This window comes from Martes martes (genome assembly GCF_963455335.1).
Source record: "Martes martes genome assembly, chromosome: 3".
In the NCBI taxonomy this organism is placed as follows: Eukaryota; Metazoa; Chordata; class Mammalia; order Carnivora; family Mustelidae; genus Martes; species Martes martes.
Window position 1 is genome coordinate 174,122,151 of NC_137890.1, and position 23,429 is coordinate 174,145,579.

Consider the following 23,429-nt stretch of genomic DNA (forward strand, 5'->3'; position numbering starts at 1 on the left):
ATTTCCATTTCTCTCATTCCTCTTCCCTTCCAGATATTCTTTTTCTTTCTCTAAATTTTATTTTTTTTAAGACAATTATTACTCCATTCCTTCATGAAGCTCTCATATGGATTTGAAGCGAAAATTTCTGGTGTCTTAGTGGAACAAAGGGTTGGGTTGAGAAAGGCATGGTTTGCTCTTCGCCTTAATGGGACAGTTAATTTCTATCCGCCTTCCTTCCTAGAATTCTGATGTAGACAATCTACGTTTGTTCATTCTTATGAAAAATGTAGGGGTTCTACACACATAGTGATGGGGCTCTGCGACATGGAAGAAGTTGACAGTAGCGTGGGCCACACTGAGCAGGCAGACTGAGTTATCTGCCACACAACCCCTTCAAACCAGCTTCTTCAGAAATAGCATCACTGGGAAGATTCACATGAAGATGGTTCAATGTTTGTTCGTTTTCTAATGGTTAAGTTTTAACACAACCTCCTTTTTTCATTTCACTCTTGAATTTGTCTTTTTCTTTTCCAGCTGCTGAAGGAATGGTGTGCAACCATCTGTGTTCAGGCGATGGCTGTTGGGGACCTGGCCCCGACCAGTGCCTGTCCTGCCGTCGTTTCAGCAGAGGAAGGAGCTGTATTGAGTCTTGTAACCTCTATGATGGGTGAGGCATCTTACAACCTTGCCTTTACCTCATAAACTTTGAGGCGCTGATTGGTTCAGATTTTTAAATGATAAGAAAATGGTAAAATTGCAGAATGTGTGTGCTGGCTAGGGTTTTTAAGGGAAGATCTTTTTTTTTTTTTTTAAAAGATTTTATTTATTTATTTGTCAGAGAGAGAGAGAGAGTTAGCACTGGCAGACGGAGGCAGAGGGAGAAGCAGGCTCCCTGCCGAGCAAGGAGCCCGATGTGGGACTCGATCCCAGGACGCTGGGATCATGACCTGAGCCGAAGGCAGCTGCTCAACCAACTGAGCCACCCAGGCGTCCCAAAGGAAGATCTTTTTGCATAAAGGGGACAATAACACATAGAGGAATTGTTTTAAGGGGAAAGAATTTTATTTGAAATAAGACAAGTCCAAATATATACTATTGTGCAAACAAAAATTATACTGAAATAGATCATTCTTAATAAATGATAGCTGTGTATACTGAAGCAAAATTGAAAGACATATTCTTATTTTCCTTATGAAAATTATTACAAGTAATCTTTCCTCCCAGATGTCCCAGTAATATTTTTTCCTCCCAGATATCCCAGTAATATTTTTTCACATACTTGCCTCTTAATTTTCATCTAGAATTACTGAATAACTTTTGATTTTTTTTCCATCCAACTTAGGTCGACAAGAAACAAATAATACATATTTCTATGTCTCTGACAACTGCTTAGCCCTATAGAAAAATTGCCTTTGTAGTTTCTAGTTGAAGGGGTTTTTCGTGGTGTTCTGCCACTTTCTAAAGATAACCTAAGCAGTATTTTAAATCAAGAATTTTAAATTCCTTCTGGTGCTATAATAATCACATTGCCAACAGTAAAACCTAGTATATATCTTGTTCCATGGCATTTCATGTACTCATAAAATCAGTTTATCATAACATACCATTTCATGCATCACAGTTGTCCTTCATTAGTGTGATAATACATTTTTTAGTACTGTTCCTGAGTCACATTTTCTTATATCGCTACTGAAAGGATTTTCAACAGTTCTGTAAAAGTGTAGTTTTGAGGTTCTTTATTTCTTTTCTTCTTTTACCTCATTTTATTTTTTTACGGATTCAAATGTTTATTGTTTTAAAATTATTTTTAAAGATGTCTTTTACAATGTCTTTTACAAGATCTCTTCCAACATGTCTTTTAGGGTACAGTATTTTGTTATTTAAATGACCTCTAAGTGGCTAAAGTACATCATTAGTTTTTGATGTAGTGTTCAGTGACCCATTATTTGCATATTAACACCCAGTGCTCATCACAACACATGCCCTCCTTAAAATAAGCGATTCTAAAGAGGGATCAAGCTCCAAAAACCAACTTCTCTAACAGCAATATCTTATAAACAATGAAAACCGGTAGAATTAAGTGTTGGCCCGTTCCATTTCAAGAGTCAAGCCAACACTAGAATTCAGGGCATCTGATTTCCATCCTGCTACTTTTCCAGATACTGTTATTTTCTCTTAATATTTCAGTTTTAACCTTCTTATAAATGTGAACTGGATAAAAACGTGGATGCATATACCATCCTCTGTCTCACATCTGCAAAATAATAAAAGCGAAGCAAAGGAAAAATACCTGTTTTCTAATTAGACAACACTGACTACCAAACTGTTTTTGAAAGTTTAACTTTTTCCAAGTCATTAGATCAAACGTATTAAAGAAATATAAAGTTATTAATGTCTTTTGCAGTAGCAGTAGGGCTCTAGGAAATATCATTCAAGGGTTAGTTTGAAAGATAATAAATGAAAGTACCTTGTGAAGTCTGATGTAATTCTAGCCTATGCAATGATAGATTTTCCCACCTCCAATCTTGTGGTACCGATTAATTTTTTCCAACATTGCCCCGCAGTTGAAACGGCCTTTGAGGAATAATGAATTAATCCTAACCTCATTACTCCATCATTTTAAATCTTGGATAAAAAAAACCAATTGTTCTAAACTTAGTTTTCTTATATGGAAAATGGGAATAATAATGGTGTGAACTTCGTAGGATAACTATGGTTATTAAATGAGAAAATGCATAATAAAGTCTTATTAAAAAATTTTACTACTAAGATGATTATGATTTTCTTTTTGTGTCTATTAACCTAAGCTGATTAGATGGTTAAGTAAAATAGTCACCTTAAAAATGCAGAAAACAAATACAAATAAGAGTTACCAAAATCAGGGCACCTATATTTTTATAATTTTTATATGAAAAGAAATCCTCAAAAGAGGACTTTTTGAAGAAGAAAGGAAAATCGGTCATTTCCTGGCTGTTAGCGTTCAAATCCAGGTCATAGAAGCCACTGTATTTAGCAACCCTTAACTACAGCGCACAAGCGTCTAGAATGAAAGAGAAAAATTGCAACACAATCTTAAAACTGTCTTATTTGGCAACGTGGTCAAACGCTTTTAAAACTTTAAGAACAACATAGAAAGATCAGAAAGAGTGCCAAGCTAGGCTCTTTGTAGGCATTTTTACATTTAGTAATCACACCTCTCATTGAAACACAACTTTTTTTTTTCCCTTTTACAAAGGATGTTTACAAAAGGAAGTCTAGAGATGTTAAGGGACTTTAGGCCTAGAAATATTAGTGTTGGTGTTGAGAACACCGGCCAGATTTGGGAAGGACTTGACTCCAAACCGTTTGCTCTGAATCACAGGACTGGCTAAGGTAACACACACAGCAGGACTGTGGGAAATGCAGAGCAGTGAAACGTGACAGAAAGCTCCGTATGTAAAACTCAGCTCAGTAGACAGTGATTTGTTAGGTCAGACTCAGTGAAAGGGTATCTCTGGCAAAGTCGTAGTATAATCAATAGGAAACAGGGAAGAAAAAGCAATGAGGGAGACACTGACAATGAGGAGCAAAAGTAATAAAAATCATAAGGATCAGTTTTGAGAGCAGAAAGGAAGGGAGCCCAAAGCTATACAAATAGAAGTCTAGTCTATAGAAGAAAAGACAGGTATGCTGTATCTCCAAGACTTTTTATGACATATTCACTTTATTCCTAAACTCTGTTTGTAGGGAAGGGGTTTTCCAGAAGAGAAAAAAGAGCGTGACCAATGTTTTAGTACCACAAAAATTATGACCTTCATTCAGTAACGTAACCATTTAGCAATCCCAAAAACTATACTCAAAAAACAAACAAACAAAGAAACAACAACAAAAAAAGGAATTTGATGATGATTGCAGGTTTTGCTGTGTTTGATAATTTCATTATAGAAATGATACTTTTGATTCTCTTCACAATTGACCTACCATCCCACATATATGACCCTCTTCCCATATACCAGGTCATTTTGACCTTTTTATTCTGAAGAGTCCCTCTGTCAAGCCATCTATATAATTCATGTTGATAAAACATTGCAAAAGAAAATCTGTTCCTATGTAATTGAGTTTTTAAACTCAAGAAAATTTGTTAGAAGCTTAATCCATCGCAAGCCTACACCTCACTTTAAAAATGCAAAATCCATGTAAATAAATATGTGCATTGATACCTAACTAAACCATCAATTTGTGCTATTTATTTTGAAAACCCAAACTTAATTATCTTGCCTTAATGTATGTGTAGTTTTAATTTAACCAACAGTAACCTACAGAAAAGTAACCCACCTTTTGGATTTCTATCATTTATTAAGGCTTTACGATAACCAAATAGGATAATTCACCATGAAAATAAGTGAACTCTTCACTCTAGGGACAAGTAAATTTAAATTTATCACCTAATTAATCTATAATTGCCATATATGCAATGCTTTAAGTTTAGAGTGATAGCTCATGAAATACAGACACAAAATAATCAGAAGCTATAAATATTTAGTCAAGTTTTATTAATGACTTATAACTGGCATTCTAAAATTATCTTTACCCTGTGCTTCATCCTCTCATACATTATTGGGAATGAGGTATTTAAACATATTGTACCTAAGTGATACCCAGTTACTGAAATGGAAATTTTACAGTAGATATTGATTAGAAAACTTACTATTGATAACATTTAATATTCATATAGCCACAATATGTAAGGTTGTGGGAAGGGATAACCATCATCCTAGATTTTAATTAGAGCGTTTTAGAATGTTACCATTTAGCTATTTTTTATTTTATACTGTATAGAATTACTTCAAAAAGATCTTAAACTGAAAAAGATGTTATGATATTAGATCAATAATCTAAGAATATAAAATCTGCCATAAAAAGATATTTTCTCTAATTCTCCAAGGCAGATATTTTGAAAGAAGAAAAGAAATCAAAGCGTTTTTTGAAGTTTCACCAAAAATAAATTGAAGAGTCCTGGGATTTGAAGGACAGGGATGGGGAATATCATGTAACTTAGCAACAAGAAAAATACAATAGTTCTTTCAGAGTTTAAAAAATAAAGCTCAACCGAAAGTAAAATTTTATATAGAGACAAACAGCCACAGCTTTACCTTTAAAAAGGTAAAAATGATTCTGTTGTGTCATCAGAGGAGTCTTTCCTTTCTTTCCTTTTCTTTCTTTCTTTCTTTTAAAGACTGCTAGAATATCTCTCGCAAGAGAGAGGTTTTCTGAATGAGTCTATCGTTGAACCCAGTGGAGGGCAAGGAGAGCCATCTGGCTGCAGTTTATCTTTTCTCCTAATGGAGAACTTATTCCTTAATGTACAGGGAAATGAGTCTGATGCTCCTGGCACATAGAGAAACAGACTCTAGAATTTACTCTGCCAATAGGGCTTTTAGCAGATGTTACTTCATTTGTTAAGTTGACAGCTTGTTTGCTTATACCACCTCATGCAGCTGATGTTTTCACAGGGAATTTCGAGAGTTTGAGAATGGCTCCATCTGTGTGGAGTGTGACCCCCAGTGTGAGAAGATGGAAGACGGCATCCTCACCTGCCATGGACCGGTAAGCTTGAAGCCATCTGTGGTTGTGTTGGCTTTCTTAGCTTCATGTGTGAATGTTATGTCATTGCTTTATCATTTATCCATCCATTCAACAGGTGTTTATAGCATGCAAGGGGGAATCGTGTTTGATATTCTTCCCTCAAGAGGCTTACAGTTTAGTAGTAGATATGAAATATTTACAAATTCAATTTCTTAAATATTTATACCCCAGATAATGTATTTAAAAAGTGGATATGGATATGCCCTTGAAAATTGCAGTGTTGAAAAGAAAAGAGAGCTTCATTAGTAATTAGATTGAACCAAAATAATTGATAAGATATAAATATGTATAAGTTGTTATATAGGAACACAAATGAGAGATAAATTAATCTGTCTTTGGGATAGAAAGTAGGGCATCAAGGAAAGCCATAGAGAAGTGATGTTTGAGCTATGCTGTGAAGAAGAAGAATCTGGAAAGAGGAAACATGCAAAGATATTCAAATGTAAAAATTCATGGTGTTTAAGGTAAACTATAACACATTCATATCTGTGTTTAATTATTTAACTGTTATGGCATTGTGAAGGATGTTGTGAAGGACAGAAGTGAGAAGGCAAACATTTATAAACTAAAATCTTAAACAGTGTGATAAATACTATAGTAGAGAGAAAAACAGAGCTATGAGAATGGAAGAGAGGCTGTGGGATCAGGAAAGTCTTGATGGATAAGTTGGCATTTACATGTATGAAGTTAGCCATATAGAGAAAATGGTAAATTTTTTTTAGACCTCCCTTTGGTTCCCATCATTCAGGCTTTTTCCCAATAATGAAGTCAATATGACTTTATCATTCCAAAGTGTCATATTCATCCTTCTTTAGACAAATTTCCAGTTTTTTGTGTATTGACTCATTTCTCAGTAGATTATTTGGGGACCAACATTTGGGTGTAGCTAAGAGCTTAGTATTACTCCATAAGAGTTTATATGCAATTTATATAGTACTAATTTTTCTACCAGAGTGCTTATTCAGCACTTAATTAGCTTAGGAAAAAAAAATATCATTGAGCCTCCAAACTTCCATTAGGCCCCAATGAGCTGTTCTGGAACTTCATCTAAAGAAGGATGTGGAACACTTGGACAGTTCAGAGGACTACCACAAGGATGATTAAGCTTGGAAAATCAGACCTCTGAGAAAAAGAAGTGGTGTGATTTGGCCTGAAGAACCAAAGTCTAAAAGACAATTTGATATGTAAATGATCTCCAAGTAAGTATGCAAAGGGCGTATTTGGCTATTTTCTGTTCCCACTAAGGATATTAATGGAAAATATAATTAATCTGCAGCATGAGAAATGTGGATGCTGGAAAAAATGACATGAAACACAGGGGAGTAAAAGTCTGAAATGGGTTGTGTTAAAGCAAATCAAGTCATCTATATAAGACTTCTTTAAACACTAACATGTTTAGGTACCAAAGTCAAAGAATAGAAAGCAATGTATCTTTCAGAGAGACTGAGACTTTGAAAATGTGCAATTATAATAACAGGGCAGACTGCAAAACCAATCCTGTGCAAAACCAATCCTGTGCTATTCCTCATGTTACCTCCTATGGTATAAATGATGCTGGTAAATAATTAATTTATTAATTTATTTAAATTTGTGTGTTTTCACGGTGTATTTATTCATTCTTTTGTTACTCGAAAGATTGAGACAGTTTATAAACTACACATTAAAACCCCTAATAGTTAATATTTTTTAATCAATTTTCAGAATTATTTGCTAACTAAGAAAGAATAAAGAAACATTTTTAATGAACACATTTTGATTTTTTAATGACAGCATTGTTGAGCCAACAATCTACCTAGAATTACCACCCAAGGTTAACATTGTCGATTAATATGTGTAGAGGTTCAGAAAGGCAATAAGTCAAAAGTAGGAAAGGTTTAGTAAACCCTAATCATTCATTTGTGGAAGATCAGAACACAGAATTAAGAAAGCCTATTTGTCACTAGATCAGTAAAGCTTGAAATGCTAAGCAGGTAAGAACACAATTTTAGGTTATGGTGTCTGAGAAACAGGCAGGACCGAGCTCAAACAGTAGCCCAAACTGCTTTCAGTAGGAGGTTGCTTGGCTTTCAGTTTTTACAATTTATGTTAGGTTTTTGCCTATATCTGGGTTCCATACTGATTATCACAACTAGAGACACAAGTGCTTTTGTGTGCCATATAAAAGGCATCTATCATTTGAGATACCTAAGAAGTTCTGGAAAGTTTTCTGTGAGGGTGAAATTGTGATGAGACAGAGGAAAAGTCATAAAACTGGTTGGAATTCCCATACCTGATCTTATGACGTACTATGTTGGACTCACACACTGAGCTGTCCATATTACCCTAAGAATAATTGATACACATGCATATTTGTCAAATGCTGTTACATCTGAAGCATGCTATCACTTTTTCCATTTAAAATATAAAGAAACTGAACCTGCAATAATTAGAAAATTACATCAAAAAGTCAACAATGTATATGCTGTGGAGCTGGGACTCAACTATAGAAGTGCCTCCAAATTTCACATTCTATTCATTTCACTTCCTCCCTCCTCTGCCCCCATAGGCAACAATTCTGTGAATAATAAGGATAATATGTTTTCTGGGAACATAATAGCCACATGTAAAATGGGATGGTATTATACTCTTTCAGTGTGACTGAAATCTAGGATAATCTTGGGAAGGCTAGCTTTGAAAGAAAGAAAGCCCCTGATTTTATATCCTTATATGTCTATACTTGGTATTTTTATTTTATTTTATTTTATTATTTTACTATTTTATTTTTATTTTACAACTTTATCCTTTCTGCCTTACTTTCTCTACTCCTGTGTGTGTTCCTATCAAGAAAGATAAGAAAAGGCATGTGAGAAGAAAGACAAGTAAGGAAAATCTGACAGAGTTTTAGAAGATGAGAATATAAGCCAAAGATGCAGCATGCAAAAGAAGAGATTGAGGAAGAGAATGATAAAAGCTGAAATAGTTGTTAAAGTCAAGTTAGTAAATGTTATGCTGCTATAACAAATAACCCCATATTACAGTAGGTTATGGGAACATGTTTAAATCTTTTTCATGTAAAGTGCACTACAGATCAGCCCTGTGATCTGTATTAGATACGGATCAACTCCCTGTGATGGTCTAGTGTTCTGAGATGCTTTACATTTATGGGATTTCCATGTCTGCATAGGATCCCTGCATCATGGCAACAGGGAAAGAGAAGGCTGGAGAGGTTAGCCCTGGCAGTCTCATAAATCCCTTCTACTTAATTTTGTTGTCTAAAACAAGACATACCTCACTTCTGGTGGGAGGAGAATTTCAGTCTTTCATGTGGCTAGAAGTGGAAGAGAACTGAATACTGGTGAATAGTAGCATTGTCTCTCACAGGAGTTACCAGAGAAAATCATCAATTGTCACTGAGGGGGAAAAAAAAAATGTAGTATTTCTATCAAGATTTAGCTTATCCTTTAGCTTTCTGGATACCTAAGTGAGTCCAAGGGTAGCTTAAAATCAGAGATAAGGAACAATATTATCTTCACCTCTGTTTTTTTTTATCATTGTATTTATCGGTTCATTCACTGAACTTAGGTTCTTAAAAGCTTTGGGAATATAATGACAGAAGAGTAAGCATTAGACACACATATTTCTTTAAATCTCTTTATTATGGAAATGAGTTGGAGAATCTTTACATTTCATTTCTTTTGGGATTTATCAGGATCTTTTTTAGTTATGTCAACTTAGAACATTAGGTTTTGTATCATGATAATAAAATCAAATAAGTAAGAGATGCTTAAAAACAAGGGAACATATAAAACATATTTTTGAAGTATACTTGAACATTAAGTATGATTTTAATTTTAGTTTCATAGTATTTTGTGTCTTCTGATTTTACCTGGATATTATTTTACATCAGAAAAATTTTATAGAAAAGTAATTCCTAATTTCTAATTTTGACTATAACTGCCTAATTTACTCATAGTTGGTTTTTATTCTTGTGTTCTGTAGGAAGACATCAGCATGTCCCTTGTCTAGTACAATAAGTCATGCCACTGAGCATACTTGCACAGTAAATGATTTTGTATAGTAGATGGCATTACATGCCTAAGTACCCATGAGCAGGTGTTAAAATTGGAAGCATGTAAAGTATTCTTTTTTGGTGGGAAATAAGAAGTTACCAATAGCAAATTCTTCAGGTTGAATGGGGATTAGGTTTCATAGGATAATTTTCTTTTAGCTCTAAGTCTCATATCAAAATAGTGAAATACGTGCCTGTTTGAACCTCACCAGTCCCAGAATTTCCTGAAACCTCCTCCTGATTATTTTTTCTTCTTTATGCCACTGTTCTTCATTAGCAACCTCAATCCTTAAATTTTAAAATATTATATTTATTTATTTCCTGATGTCTTGTATCACCAACTTGCAATGTCTGACTGCTTTTGGATTAACATTTGTAGAGAGACTCTTGTGAATGGATGCTCTCTGCCTAAAACATAGCTCTGTGAAATATTTGCTTATTGTTGACTCCCAAATTCACAATTTATAATTATAAACCTAATAAAATTAATTATCTCTGTACTTACTGTATCTTATTTATCTAAATTGTGTTTAATGTGAACTATCATAATTGTCTAACAATATGGAACATATAGCTTTTGGGGAAGAAGTTCCAGAAAGTAGTCAAAGAAAAGAGGACCCTAAGACAACATGATGTTTTAAAGGGAGAACCAAAAGTCAACTTTAAGTAGGTAATATCATTATTTAAGATAGCTAAATATATAAATATATTGGCATCTTTTTAAAAAAGATTTTATTTGTTTATTTGACAGAGACAGAAAGAGGTCACAAGTAGGCAGAGAGGCAGGCAGAGAGAGAGGGGGAAGCAGGCTCCTCGCAGAGCAGAGAGCCCAATGCGGGGCTCAATCCCAGGACCCTGAGGTCATGACCTGAGCCAAAGGCAGAGGCTTAACCCACTGAGCCAGCCAGGTGCCCCGAAATTAGCATCTTTTAAGAAAATAGCATTTTTAATGAAAATATTCTCAATTTTCTTTGATTTGGTGGTAGACTACTTAACATTTCTTGCATGCTTACTATCCTCAGCACCAAGTCCAAATTCTTTTTTTTTAATTCTTTAATGTTTATTTATTTTTTATTTTTTTTTAAGGATTTTATTTATTTATTTGACAGACAGAGATCACAAGTAGGCAGAGAGAGAGAGGGAGAAGCAGGCTTCCTGCTAAGCAGAGAGCCTGATGCGGGGCTCAATCCTAGGACCCTGGGATCATGACCTGAGTTGAAGGCAGAGGCTTTAACACACTGAGCCACCCAGGCACCCCATAAAATTCTTTTATGTTTAATATGAATTTTAAATTTTACTTTTTAACATTTAACATTTAAACATATTTGTATATTATTATTGCTTATTAGTATTCTGCATATTAGAAAACAATTGTATATTATAAACATAAATAAAGTGAGTTAGTTCTATTTAAATTTATTATGCTCATATTTTTATCACCTTTATTATTGGATAAGTTTCTCCAAATAATTTTCTTTGGCATGCATCTACTTCATTATTGTGGGCTTTTGATATTTGTTCATCAGAATGTGTCTTTATTGAGCTCTCAGTATTGAACTGTGATTTACTAAAATCCCTATAAATAGACATGTGAGTTTTAGCATTATCACAAGCTGATTTGAGATGAAATTTATTTGCCCGAACTAATTACTAATAATTCAACCACAGTAAATTTTAAAATTCGTTGTTCAAATAATCATAGACAACCAAAGGAAAGTTTACATCTCACTTTTACTTTGAAATGCTGCAATAGTGACATCCCCATTTGTAGTTTTGAAAATGCTCTTCAGTTCCGTAGGGGAAGATTGGCCACTCACTGAAGTCTCAGGAACTAAACCACATGAATACCAGAGGAAACAGGATCCATTTTTCTTTCTCCATTGTTTTGTTTTTCACACTTCAGGGACCTGACAACTGCACAAAGTGCTCCCATTTTAAGGATGGCCCGAACTGTGTGGAAAAATGTCCAGATGGTTTACAGGGAACAAACAGTTTCATTTTCAAGTATGCTGATCAGGATCGGGAGTGTCACCCATGTCATCCAAACTGCACCCAAGGGTAAGCATCCTTGCTGGCCAAGGACTCCATCACGCAGTATCTTTACCCTTGACACAGTCTACTAAATGTATACTATTTCCTTATAAAACTCTATTCATCTATATGTTAATATGTTTTGTGATTAACATGTTTTATGATAATATGTAAATATGATTTAAAGAGGAATACTTTCTAAGAAAATGGCTTATGCAATCAAATGTATACCCTTTCAGATATTTCTGTTAAACACTTACCTAAATGTGTTTTGTTGACACCTTTATGCAGCTGATGGCAAGTATACTTTGTATGGAGTGTGGAAATTCTTCCAAATTTTACTTGATTTTGAAGATATCTTAGAAAAGACAAGATAGTCATCAGACTTTTGAGATTTGTGCTTCATATATCTTTAGCAGAAACTTCCTGTTTATGTTTCTTTGTTCTTACAACCAGCTGAAGGTGAGGAGAGCTCTTTTTGCTAAATACTGCCTTGAATTACTCCTTCAACAAAATATATGCAAAATAATGATAACAGGATAAAAAAGGTGTATGTGCGTGGGGAGAACTTAGTGACATGTGTATCAATAAAATCACAAATACATTTTGGGAAAGTAATTTTATGGCAGGTTAACCTATAATTTAGAATTTCTTTGACCATTATAGGACAACTCAAAGATGGGTACATAGTTTTCTATTGTTTCAAAAGGATGCATTATAAAATGACTAATAATTAGGTTACCTTTGATACTGATAGCAGTTGAAAAACAAAGACATATTACGGAAAGAAGAAAAGCACTGAACTGAAAGAAATAATGTGACTCATCTAACATATTCCAACACCTAATTTTTTAAAAGACAGCAAATCTATTTTAGTAAGGGCTTTTCTTTTTCTTTCCCCCAGAACGTGACTAATTTCAGACTCGAGAACAATTTAACATACTCTATTCTCCTTCTGTCCATAAATCCTCTTCTCCCTTATAAGTGCCCACACACAAGTGCACACACCCACGTACAGATACAGACACTGGTTGTTGAGAATCATCTCGGGTACTTTATATCTGGCAGCAAAGTATGAGATTCCATAAAGAGATTTTCTGCCAGATTAAGAGCTAGCTGCTAGGGGATATTGAAGAAGTTAAGCAAGCAACATCATTTTCTGCCAAGAGGACATCAATTTGCAGATGCTGCTACAATTTCCTACAGGTCAAGAAATCAGCTTAAGTCACTCTGTGAAGTGGCAGGTCCTCAAAAGGTAAAGTAATATTCTGTCATTCAAATTCAAATGCAGCTTGGAAGAGCTAATGCCAGCTCATTGGTTTACACGTAAGTGCATAGACTGAGGATACTGAAATAGTCACATAGACACTTTGCTTCAAGGAAACTAGAAGGAATAAACTTCTCCCCTTGCGAGTTTTTGGTACATTTGGGTTAAGAGTATTTCATGAAGAAACAACTGGTACCCCTGGAGCAGAAGAGTCAGCAACAGAAAGAGAAAACTTTGCCTGTTAAAATAATCATCCACAGGAGGGTTTTATTGTTTTGCAGCTAAAATTAAACCAGTAAATTATTCAATATAATGTTGATGTCAACAGCTGTTGCCATTCAAAATGAGACCTTTTGCTATTTTTGCAAATCTAATTACAAGGAAGCCATTAGGGAAATGAAAGTGAGATCGCAGAGCCATAGTCTGGGTGTAGGGCTGGTGTGTCTTCCTCTCAGCCCTTTTAAATCATGATTATGTAATAAAAGAACATATATATAGTGGGGGAATGTAGAAGTCGGGACAATGAAGAGATCAATTTACCACAGCAACAAAAACCAAATGTCAGCTAAAAAGGGAGGATGAAGGTATAAAGGGAACAAATCTGACCAGATCATTTAGGGACTCCAGAATGTCTTTGAATCAACTGTTGCAGAATGATGGTGAAACAGAATTTGAGTGTTGTATTCCCTGGTATCTTCCAAGGTAAATGGATTCTGGGATGACTGACTTAGCCCTGAAGATTTTTGTGTTTGTTTCCATTTAGCCTCCTGCCATCCTTTTCCTAATATCCTCCATATTGTCCAAGTTTACTCACTTCATGAAAGTTTTGTGGTCCCACCCCCAGAAATCCTAAATTCCCGAATCCTGCTCTACACTACTGCTGTCCACCACTGTGCCTTGAGATCCTTTAGTGAAGCAACGAGGTGCTCTGTGAAAATAGTCCCTTCTCTTCAAATTGCATGTAGAGATAAGATCTTTCCCTAGAAAGATCAGAGGGACAATGAAGATGATGTAACAAATGACTATTTTTAATCCTAAACATATGTACTAATTGACCTATGGATGAGTGTGAGCTCACCATGCCAACTCTGGAAATAGATTTTCTTTTATATGTCGATATTATGTCAGCTGGATAATTCAAGAACGATGTTAATGGAAATAGTCTCTCAAGTCACTTTTTTTTTTTAAGAAGGAAAGTTCTTACTTTGAATACTGTTCAATGATTTTTCTGAAAATAAAATTATGTGTGCAATACCTTAAAAGCACTTTTATTACTCTGAAAGTACATTAAATATATTGGCTCTAATAAGTGCTTTAGTTACTTTTAAAATAGGTTATCCATTTCGTACCTATCAGGAGATTCTCATTAATATCCCTAAAGAGGTGGTGGTCAGGGGGTGGGGAGTCGGCTAACAATGTCTCTTCCCTTCCTTAACTAGAGAAGTTTTATTTTGGCAGCCTTTTCTGATTTCATTCTTCAGCTTCGTTGTATTGAACACCTCTTGTGCATGAAATACAGTGATAGCTAAGTTCAGAAATGAGTAAGACACAGCTCTTGACCACTAGTGAGTCATGGTTCAGTGAGTTTTCTATCTTACAATTTGTATCTTTCCATCGGAGACACTTCCCCATATTTTAAAATGATGAGTAAGCATTTAAAACTTAAGAATGATCTTCATGTTTGAAATTAGCAAGATAGAAAATTTTTAAAAAGACTTGTGAACTAAATTTAGTAGGTAATTAAATTGCTATAATGGCAATTACTACATTTTCTACACTAACGTCATTGAGTCCGTGATAAATACCAATTTAACTTTGGTTTTGGACTGGGAAATTTATTTTTCATTAGGTATCTTTGAAAATTTGCATTGAATATGTTTGTTAATATTAGAATCATGGTTTCATATCATTGAATTCCTTATATGCCTTAATCTTTCTTATCAACCCTTTTTATATTTTTAATTTACATACTGAAAATTTTTTCGCTGATAGAAGGAAAGAACAGTGAAATTTTTGTCTATACTCTTTTAATTGAAATTTTAAAATATTCCTCCATTCCAAAATTTTAAAATATTCCTCCATTTCAAAATTCCAAAAAAGTAATATCTCAACTATGTTAGATATAGGAGTACAGCAAAGCACTTATAAATCAGTAAGTAATGGCAAATGTTCAACACATCTTGGTGTTCAGAATTCCAGATATTTTTATTGACATGTTACGGTTTCTGACTTTCCTGTAAAGTTTTTACTTTGTACCACTAATTTTGTAGAGTGTTGCATTATTCCTTATCCTTTTTTGATTTCATATTTGGGATTTTGACTCTTCAAAAGTTTAATGTTTCCATTATTCTGTGATCTTGCTGAACCAATATAAATTGCAAGTGATAGTTAATAAAGCTCTAAATAAAGTCAAAATAGTTGAAATAGAGTACATGTCTTTAAATAGATACTTGTATTTAGAAAAGATGGGGCTGCTTCAGCCTTACCCTTATTCTTTGTCTTCCACTTTTTCTTTCATCTTCAGCTTGTAAATATGTTTAAATCTCAAATATCCTACACAATCCACTCAACGAACTTTCCTGACCCTACATCCTGCCCCCTCAGTACCCACCTCCCGTTTCTCTCGCCTCTATTCTCTTATGTCCAATTTGTTTCTCGACTAACAGGAGCTGAAATTCTGGTGACCTCAACAATGACAACTAAAATGCTCTCAGTGGTTCTTATTTGCTGAGACCTCTCTTTGCATTTGACATTGACAATTACCCCATTTCCTGAAGTTTCTCATGATTTGGCTCCCACAATGCTGCAATTATCTGATTTCATACTCAATTATATTTTGTCATGCTTCTGGCATAGGAGGTTATCTTAGGTCATTTATTGGTTATTGGAGCTCCTTGGGTTTCAGTCTCAGGCTCCTCTTTTCTCACTTTATAGATTTTCTTCAGCTATCTTGATCACCACTGATCATTGCCCCACCACCACAGACCCCTGTTTCCAGTTGGCAAGGAACATTTCTTACCCAAAGGCAGGACAACCACACTAAATACATAAAACTGAAATTATCAAGCCCTCCTCCTCCAACACACACGCGTGCACACACACACTCACACACACACACACACAGAAAATTGTTCCTCCTCTTGGATTCTCTCACTGATGGTATTACTATTCTCATAGATGGACATTTGAGTCATGTTTAATTCCTCTGACTCTTCCTCTTCTGTCATCAAATCAGCCATCGGCTTCTCTTTTTCCCTCTATACTTTTCGAGGTTATTTCTTGAATCTGCCCCCCCTGCCTCTGTCCTAGTTGCCATTTCCCAAGTTTAATCCTTTTTCATCTTACATAGGCTAAAACAATCTCTGTGCCAGAGGAATCTATGTGGATCCCACCTGACTAGCCTTCACCGGGCAGAGGTCCATGTAAAACACAAGTGCAGTAAATCCATTACTTCTTTAAAACCCTGCAGTGGTTCTCCATTAAGTTTGCCCCTAAGCAAATAGCCTTCAAATTCTGATTCCTGTCTAATGATCTCGCTTCTTTCACCTCTCCCTGTTGCCTCATGTTTTGCTCCCTGACTATTCAGAATTATGTGCACTCTACATTGCCTCAGATCTATGCTTTTATTCCTGCTGTTCCTTACCCCTTAGAAATCACTGCTACTCCAACTCTGGTTCTCAGCACCCTGAACTTCAGCATCCTGTCTTCTCCATGAGGATTACCATGAATTTCTGAAGCCAAGCATCCCTCCGCTATGCTCCCTTAAGCCACTCTTTCATGTCTCTTATTATATTTATCACATTATATAATATACATCTGGTTATGCATCTGTCTCCTTCATTAAATTGCAAACTCATTAAGAGCAGGAAAACTGTCTAATTCATCTCCCCCACCTCCAGCTCCTAGAAGAGTAGCAACACTTAGTAGGCATGCAAACAATTATTTTTTAAAAAATGGATCAATAAAGATCTTTCATTATTCACACTTTCCCCTCAAGTTGATTTTCACTTTCAAATATTTTATCTTTCAAACGTTATTATAAAGACACAGATTGTAAACTAATCATAGCTTTTCAGTGTATATCTACTTGGAAATAAGAAGTAGACTATTAATTTTACAAAATGGCAGTACTGTATAAAAAAGCATTTTGAAGAAGATATAATTGGAACCTAGAAAAAAATAAGTTCTTCAGAATAAAATAAAAAGAAAACAACATAAGACAATTTGGAAACATTTTTAGTCGTTACTTTTTCCATTTTAAAGATGGTTTTGGTTATGGATTATAATATTAATTCAATGCTATGTGCTATAAATTTTTATTTTTATTTCTCATTTGCTTTTTTAAAATACTTTTTTCATGATGTGTTCTCTATATTTCTGTATATTGAATTTTTTTCCTCAAAAAGAAGACATCTTTCTACCTAGTACTAATGTTATAGCAGATATTGGTGAAGCAAGGAAACAGTGACTTAATTATTATTATACATAGTTATATTAGTTCACCAATGTTAAGAGTTATCTAAAGATATAATGGGCAGTCTGGCCTTATACACAAGCACCTTATTACTTCATTATATGGTGATTTTAACTTCAGCTTCTTTTTCAGTTTTAGAATTAGAGTTTGGGAAAAAATTGTGATCAGCAGAATGAGACAGTTCTATAAATCATAGTTGTAGAGGGAATCTTGATAATGCACTGGAGCTATATGTATTTGATGAGAGAGAAGGGAAAGAAATCCAATTTAAGTCCATTGGAAGATGGGAGAAGCAATATTTCCATAATACTTCAAAATGCAATTCTAGGAACTGTACATTAGGATTTTGTGTACTTTTATGATTCCACTTAAATGTTGATCTCAGTAAATTCTTTACTGACCTGGTTCTTAGTGTATTCATTTCCTTGGAGAGTATTTATTTATTTGTTATTGTTTCAGTTAAATATGATGGCAGTTTAAAAACCTATTTCTGTTTGTCTGCTCTTTTAAAAGAGAGTGTCAAGATAAACTGGAATGTGGTGAAACCAGTTAATTTGCTTTTTAAATGAATTCATGTTTACAGATAAATATGTTATAAAAACAGTCACAACCAAGGAATGGAATAATGTGATTATGTAAAGTATCCATAAGAATAGCATTAAAACATGTTAACTCATTTTCTGCCATAATCAATCTTTAATGAGCATTAACATTAGGTTATTATATTATACTGAATAGCTCATGTTTCCTTTTTTATTGATTTTAGTTTTACTTAAGCTTAAGCCCTTTTAGAAGAAACTGTATACATGAAGCCAATTATAGCTTTTGAAATATCAAGTTATTTAGCAAGACATATACTCATGAATGATGCAAATGAATTAAAGGTATTAGAAGTGAGTTATATGGGTTTGGAAGTTATCCACAGAAACAGGGTACAGTTTTCTTTACTGTGGACATGTTTCTTTGCATTCCATTAGGTGGTATTGGCAACTTACTTCTCTGTATCCATCAAGCAATAATCTTCTCACTGGCTTTAAATTCAGTGTTCCAAAATTGTCTAAAAATCATTATTAAGAATTTGAAACAATTAGGTTTATCTTAGTGATTCTTTTTTTAAAAATGACTAATTTTTTTTCCTTGTATTTTTAAAATTTGGATCTTCTGCAGGTGCATAGGCTCAAGTATTGAAGACTGCATCGGCCTGATGGATAGGTACTTGGTGTGCTTGCTTCCCATGTTCTTCCTCCAAGGCTCCTTGTGTGAGCACTGGTGCATGTGTGTGCATGCCACTGTGAATGGTGAATGATGTTTTCTGTTCTGTAATTGCCTGCAGGTGTAGCGGTCCCACTAGTCATGACTGCATTTATTATCCTTGGACGGGCCATTCCACTTTACCACAACATGCTAGGTAACATCCACCATGTTTCCATTTTGTCACTCAAATCCTTTCCAAATTATCATGGATAAAAAATACTAACCGGTTGGGTGAAATTTATAATATGTTAAATTAGGGAGTTATGAAATAACATACAATGCTACTTTTCAAACCACATTCCTTAACCCCCTTTTCTTTATTTGTTATACTTTTAGAATCCAAATTAGTAGTGTCTTTGAATTTTAACTTTATACAATTTAAACAGGATTTTGATTAATTAATCTAGAATTTTACTATAACATTTCTTATTAATTTTGTGATTACTGCAAAAAGAAATATTTTTAAGAGAGGAATTTGTGAAAGTTGGTCTATTTTTGTAAGCTGTTTCTTGTTTAATTTGATTCATTTTCTGATTTTATATTATTTTGAGCTGGTTGGTATATTCTCTAGGCATCAGAATTACCATAGACTAAAGGCACTATAGGAAATACTTTGTGCAGCTGAAAGTACAAGTTGGAATTAAGAAAAAATAAAATCTATCACTCAGATTCATACAAAAACTATGCATGAATGTTTATACCGTCTTTATTCAAAATCACCAAACCTAGAAACTATCAAATGTTCTTCGGTTGTGATATATCACATATACCCCAAGCTATAATGCTATTCAGCAATAGAAAGAAAGAAACCAATGACATATGCAAAACATGGATGGATCTCAAATGCATTATGCTAAGTGAAAGAAACTAGACTTGAAAGAATACATACCATATGATTCCATTTGTATAGCATTCTGAAAAAGGCAAAACTGTAGAAACAGGAAATTGGTCAGTGTTGCCAGTGGCAGTGTTGCAATGGACGTGAGGGAGTTTGGGGCACTGATGGAATTATTCTATATCTTGACAGTGGTGATGGGTACACAAATGTATGTGCTTGTCAAGTATCATGGTTCAGTACATTAAAAGGATGAATTTTGGTGTCTATAATTTATATCTCAATAAATATGACTTTTAAAACATATTTAGGAAAAGAGTAACTTTACTATGTTATGTAGAAATATTGATTGATTTCATTTTCTTTAAGACTGTTTATTTGAGAGAAAATGCGTGTGCAAGAACTTAAGTAGGGGAGGGGCACAGGTAGAGGGAGAGAGAGAATCTCAAGCAAACTCCTTGTTGAGGATGAAGCCCAGTGCAGGGCTGTCTTGTAATCCTGAGATCAGGACCTGAGCAGAAGGCAGACGTTTAACTGACTGAACCACCGAGGTGCTTCTTGTTTACTTTCTTTATGAAGCAAATTAATTGTATCTTTTGGAAGAGAGAAAGCATTGCTAAATTACAAATAGCGGAATGACAGCTTGGGATAAAGTATTCCTTTTTGATGTAATTTTTTTTAATTCAAATTTAACATATATAGTGTAAAAGTAGACAAAATAAAGGTATAAAACTGAGTGAATTTCTCTAAATGAAACATTTATGTAACCATCAACCAGATCAAGAAACAGAATAGTACCAAGAGACAGAAACACCCTTGTGCCCCATTCCAAGGGTAAACATTGTCCGGGATGCTAACACCAGTTTGCCTGTTTTTGTACTTTATGTAAATTGAATCATACATATATATTCTTTGTATCTGGCCTCTTTTGCTAAACATTGTAATTATGAGGTTCATCTGTGTCATTAAATTTAGTCATATTTTTTCATTTATATGATATTTAGCCTTTAAAAATTTTTAGAAAAATCAAATAAGTGATATGTCTTATTAACAGGTTATTTAAATTCTTTTTCAAAAGGGTGCTGTAGACATAAATGATTTATACAACAGTGGCACTTTGGCATTTGGGTCAACTCAGACTAGTTAATACAGTTATTTAGGGCAAGGTTTAAAATTATGGAAAAAATTGGCTAAAGAGAGAGAAAGAGAAAGAGAGTGCCTAAGGCCCAAAGTTCAGTTTTATAAACCAAGATATATTTTAGATTATTCCTGTATTTATAAAATAATTTCCCTCCCTGAGACTTTGGTGAAGTCACTGTAATATCATTTTGAAGAGTGTTTCCACATTTGATTTAATGATTTTCTTATAATTATTCCAGCCAACTAAGGAGAGGCATTATAATGTGTTGATTGAGTGGTGATTAATCTTTGGAATCAGCTTTTCTAGGTCCAAAGCAAGGCTCTATCATTTTTAGATATTTAACCTTGGGTAAGTGCCTTCAATTATCTGAGACTTACTTTCTTCATATATAAAATAGGAATCTTAATATAGTTTATAAATTGGTTGTGAGGATTGGTTGAGTCCATAGAATAGTGTCTTCCCCAGATAAATCACAGTAAATGTGATTTATTATTTTGCTATAGAACAAGGATTTTAAATGGTGGGGATGGGGGAACATAACTCCTAGAGGGAAGGGAAAAATCTCTCAGTTACTCTACCCCTTATGGCGGGTCCCTTGATGGAAGGAAGGATATTTCTTTCTTCACCTTAAGAATCACTGCTCTAATGAGGGCCACTGGTTTGGACGGCAACATGTCATAGGTAGAGACATATGCAGAGACAGAGAAAGGGTGAAAACCATAGTGGTAGATCACTAGTGGTTTTCAATGCTCAAAATTATAGTGTATCTTATTATAGATTTAATATTTTCAACATTTAAACAAAAGTGACTTGGGAATTTTCAATCCTATTACTTGCCTAGGTTCTCAGACCGTTCCCTATAGTCTCAGACTAACACCTAATTCAGATTAGCTTTGTCACAATTTGATAACCACGTCTGGTAACAGAGCATAGATAATATAATTCAGCCCATCACTCCTAGGAAATATCACTTGTAGGCCTTTATACAAGTAAAGAGCAGAAGTTTTTGAATTTGAAAGCCTGGGCTCAGGTATTTGCACTACCATGTTTCTTATCTGTAAAATGGGGATGATAATGGTAATTTTTAAAATGGAAATTCTTATACCTCATATGATTGGTGTGAGGATTCAATGTACAGGAGCTCTTATCTAAATATGTGTTCATTGGTGGTAGTCACAGGTCTAGTTGAAATATTGGTAATGTAATCTTTTTGGAAGTCTCATGAAGTTATGTTCTACTGGTATTTTATTATCAGTAGGGCATAAATCCCGTAGTTCAGTGACTAAAAAATTGACATATCAAAATTTCTCAGCTTTTAAGCATTTAAATTTTGTATCACATTTCTAAGTATAATGATCTCAAAAAAATTGGTAGCAGGGAGCTAATTGTTCTTTTAGAAACTCTGGATATCTTTACTTAATAACTCTTTTGAACTTAAATTTAAAGCAGTGTGACTCTCCTTCAGTTGTGTTGACTTGTCAGAATTAGTTGACTTATCACAGTCTGTTTATAAGGCAATTTGGAATTGACATGAAATATTTAACTTGGACACCTTGGAAAAGTGTTTATGAGCACAGAGTATTTTGTCATTGATTGGATGAGAAGTGTAAGTAACATGTAACTTTTTTTTTCGCATTCTTATTATTGCGGTAAATGCTTAGCTCTCTGAAAGATACACATTGAATTGAAAGCAGGGGACCAGTCTAGTAATATTTCAGTTCATTTTCCATTTTTAACTTCTGTGATGGTTTTTTTAAGCTTCTGTCTTAATTGATTAAAGTAAATCTTACGTAATAGGGGGATAAAACACGTGGGCGACAGTAACTATTTTAAGTTTCCTGAACCATGTTTTAACTGGGAGATTACCCAAATGCCTAGTTTTGTTTTAGTCACAGAAAATTGCATCGAGCATGGCAATGTGGCCATTTCGAAATATTTAGAATTCTTACTCCCTGCTGCCCCATTATGTTGTATTCTGTTTCCTAAACCAGCAGGAAAAAAGATTGAAGATTTAAATGAAAACAGGTGAAATGTTTCCAATCTTGATCGACTTTCATTTTCTAAGCAGTGTTATTCTTTCCCAAGCCTGCAATTTGTGAATTGGTTTTCCACACTCCGTTTACCTTACAGGCTGCTGCTGGAATTTCTTCCAGGAAGATTGCATAGGATGGGAAAGATTTTTTTTTTTTCCTGTTGTCTCCTAGAATATGAAAATAATACTTGAATTTCCAAACTTCTCTATACTCTCCTTATCTGAATTAAATGCCTTAAAAATAGCATTTACCTTTGCTGTTCTCCTTTTCCGTAAAGAATCTTATGAAGAAATATGTTCAGCAAGTTTTAATTTATTATTCTTTTTATGGTATTTATTTGAGCTTTCACACAAGCTATTTTCATATAGATTGCGATAGAACAAAGTGTCCAATTCTATTCTACTTTAGTTTCTTTGTCAAATATATATCGAAAGCTTTTTTGTAATCTTAGTCTCTCCTCCATCAGGGCCCACATTTGTCCATCTCAATAAGCAAAGCATTTCTTTATATTAGTTAGCAATCCAAAATCTAAACTAGTAATTCTTTTTTGAATTTGTGACAGAAATTATGAAAACTACTGGCTAACTGTTCAAAAATTTTTATCTGGCTATTTGCTCCAATTCATTTATTCTAGACGCTTTACAATATGAAATAAGGTAACTGAAATCAGTTTAATTCTTTAAATCTCATATGGGCAGATATTTGAAACGTTTTATATTCCTGCCACATTTTAATGCCC

The 23,429-nt window shown here is 34.2% G+C and overlaps 1 protein-coding gene across 1 annotated transcript in view; it reads left to right on the forward strand.

Moving 5' to 3' along the window:
* ERBB4 (erb-b2 receptor tyrosine kinase 4) overlaps window positions 1-23,429 on the forward strand; it is a gene marked incomplete at its 5' end in the record, with an annotated part of 585,211 nt that overhangs the window by 352,437 nt on the left and 209,345 nt on the right. The window contains 4 exons of the mRNA XM_080799443.1: window positions 517-649; window positions 5,475-5,568; window positions 11,559-11,713; window positions 18,595-18,639. Coding sequence (XP_080655569.1) covers window positions 517-649; window positions 5,475-5,568; window positions 11,559-11,713; window positions 18,595-18,639 — 427 coding nt within the window. The remainder of the gene's footprint in view (window positions 1-516; window positions 650-5,474; window positions 5,569-11,558; window positions 11,714-18,594; window positions 18,640-23,429) is intronic.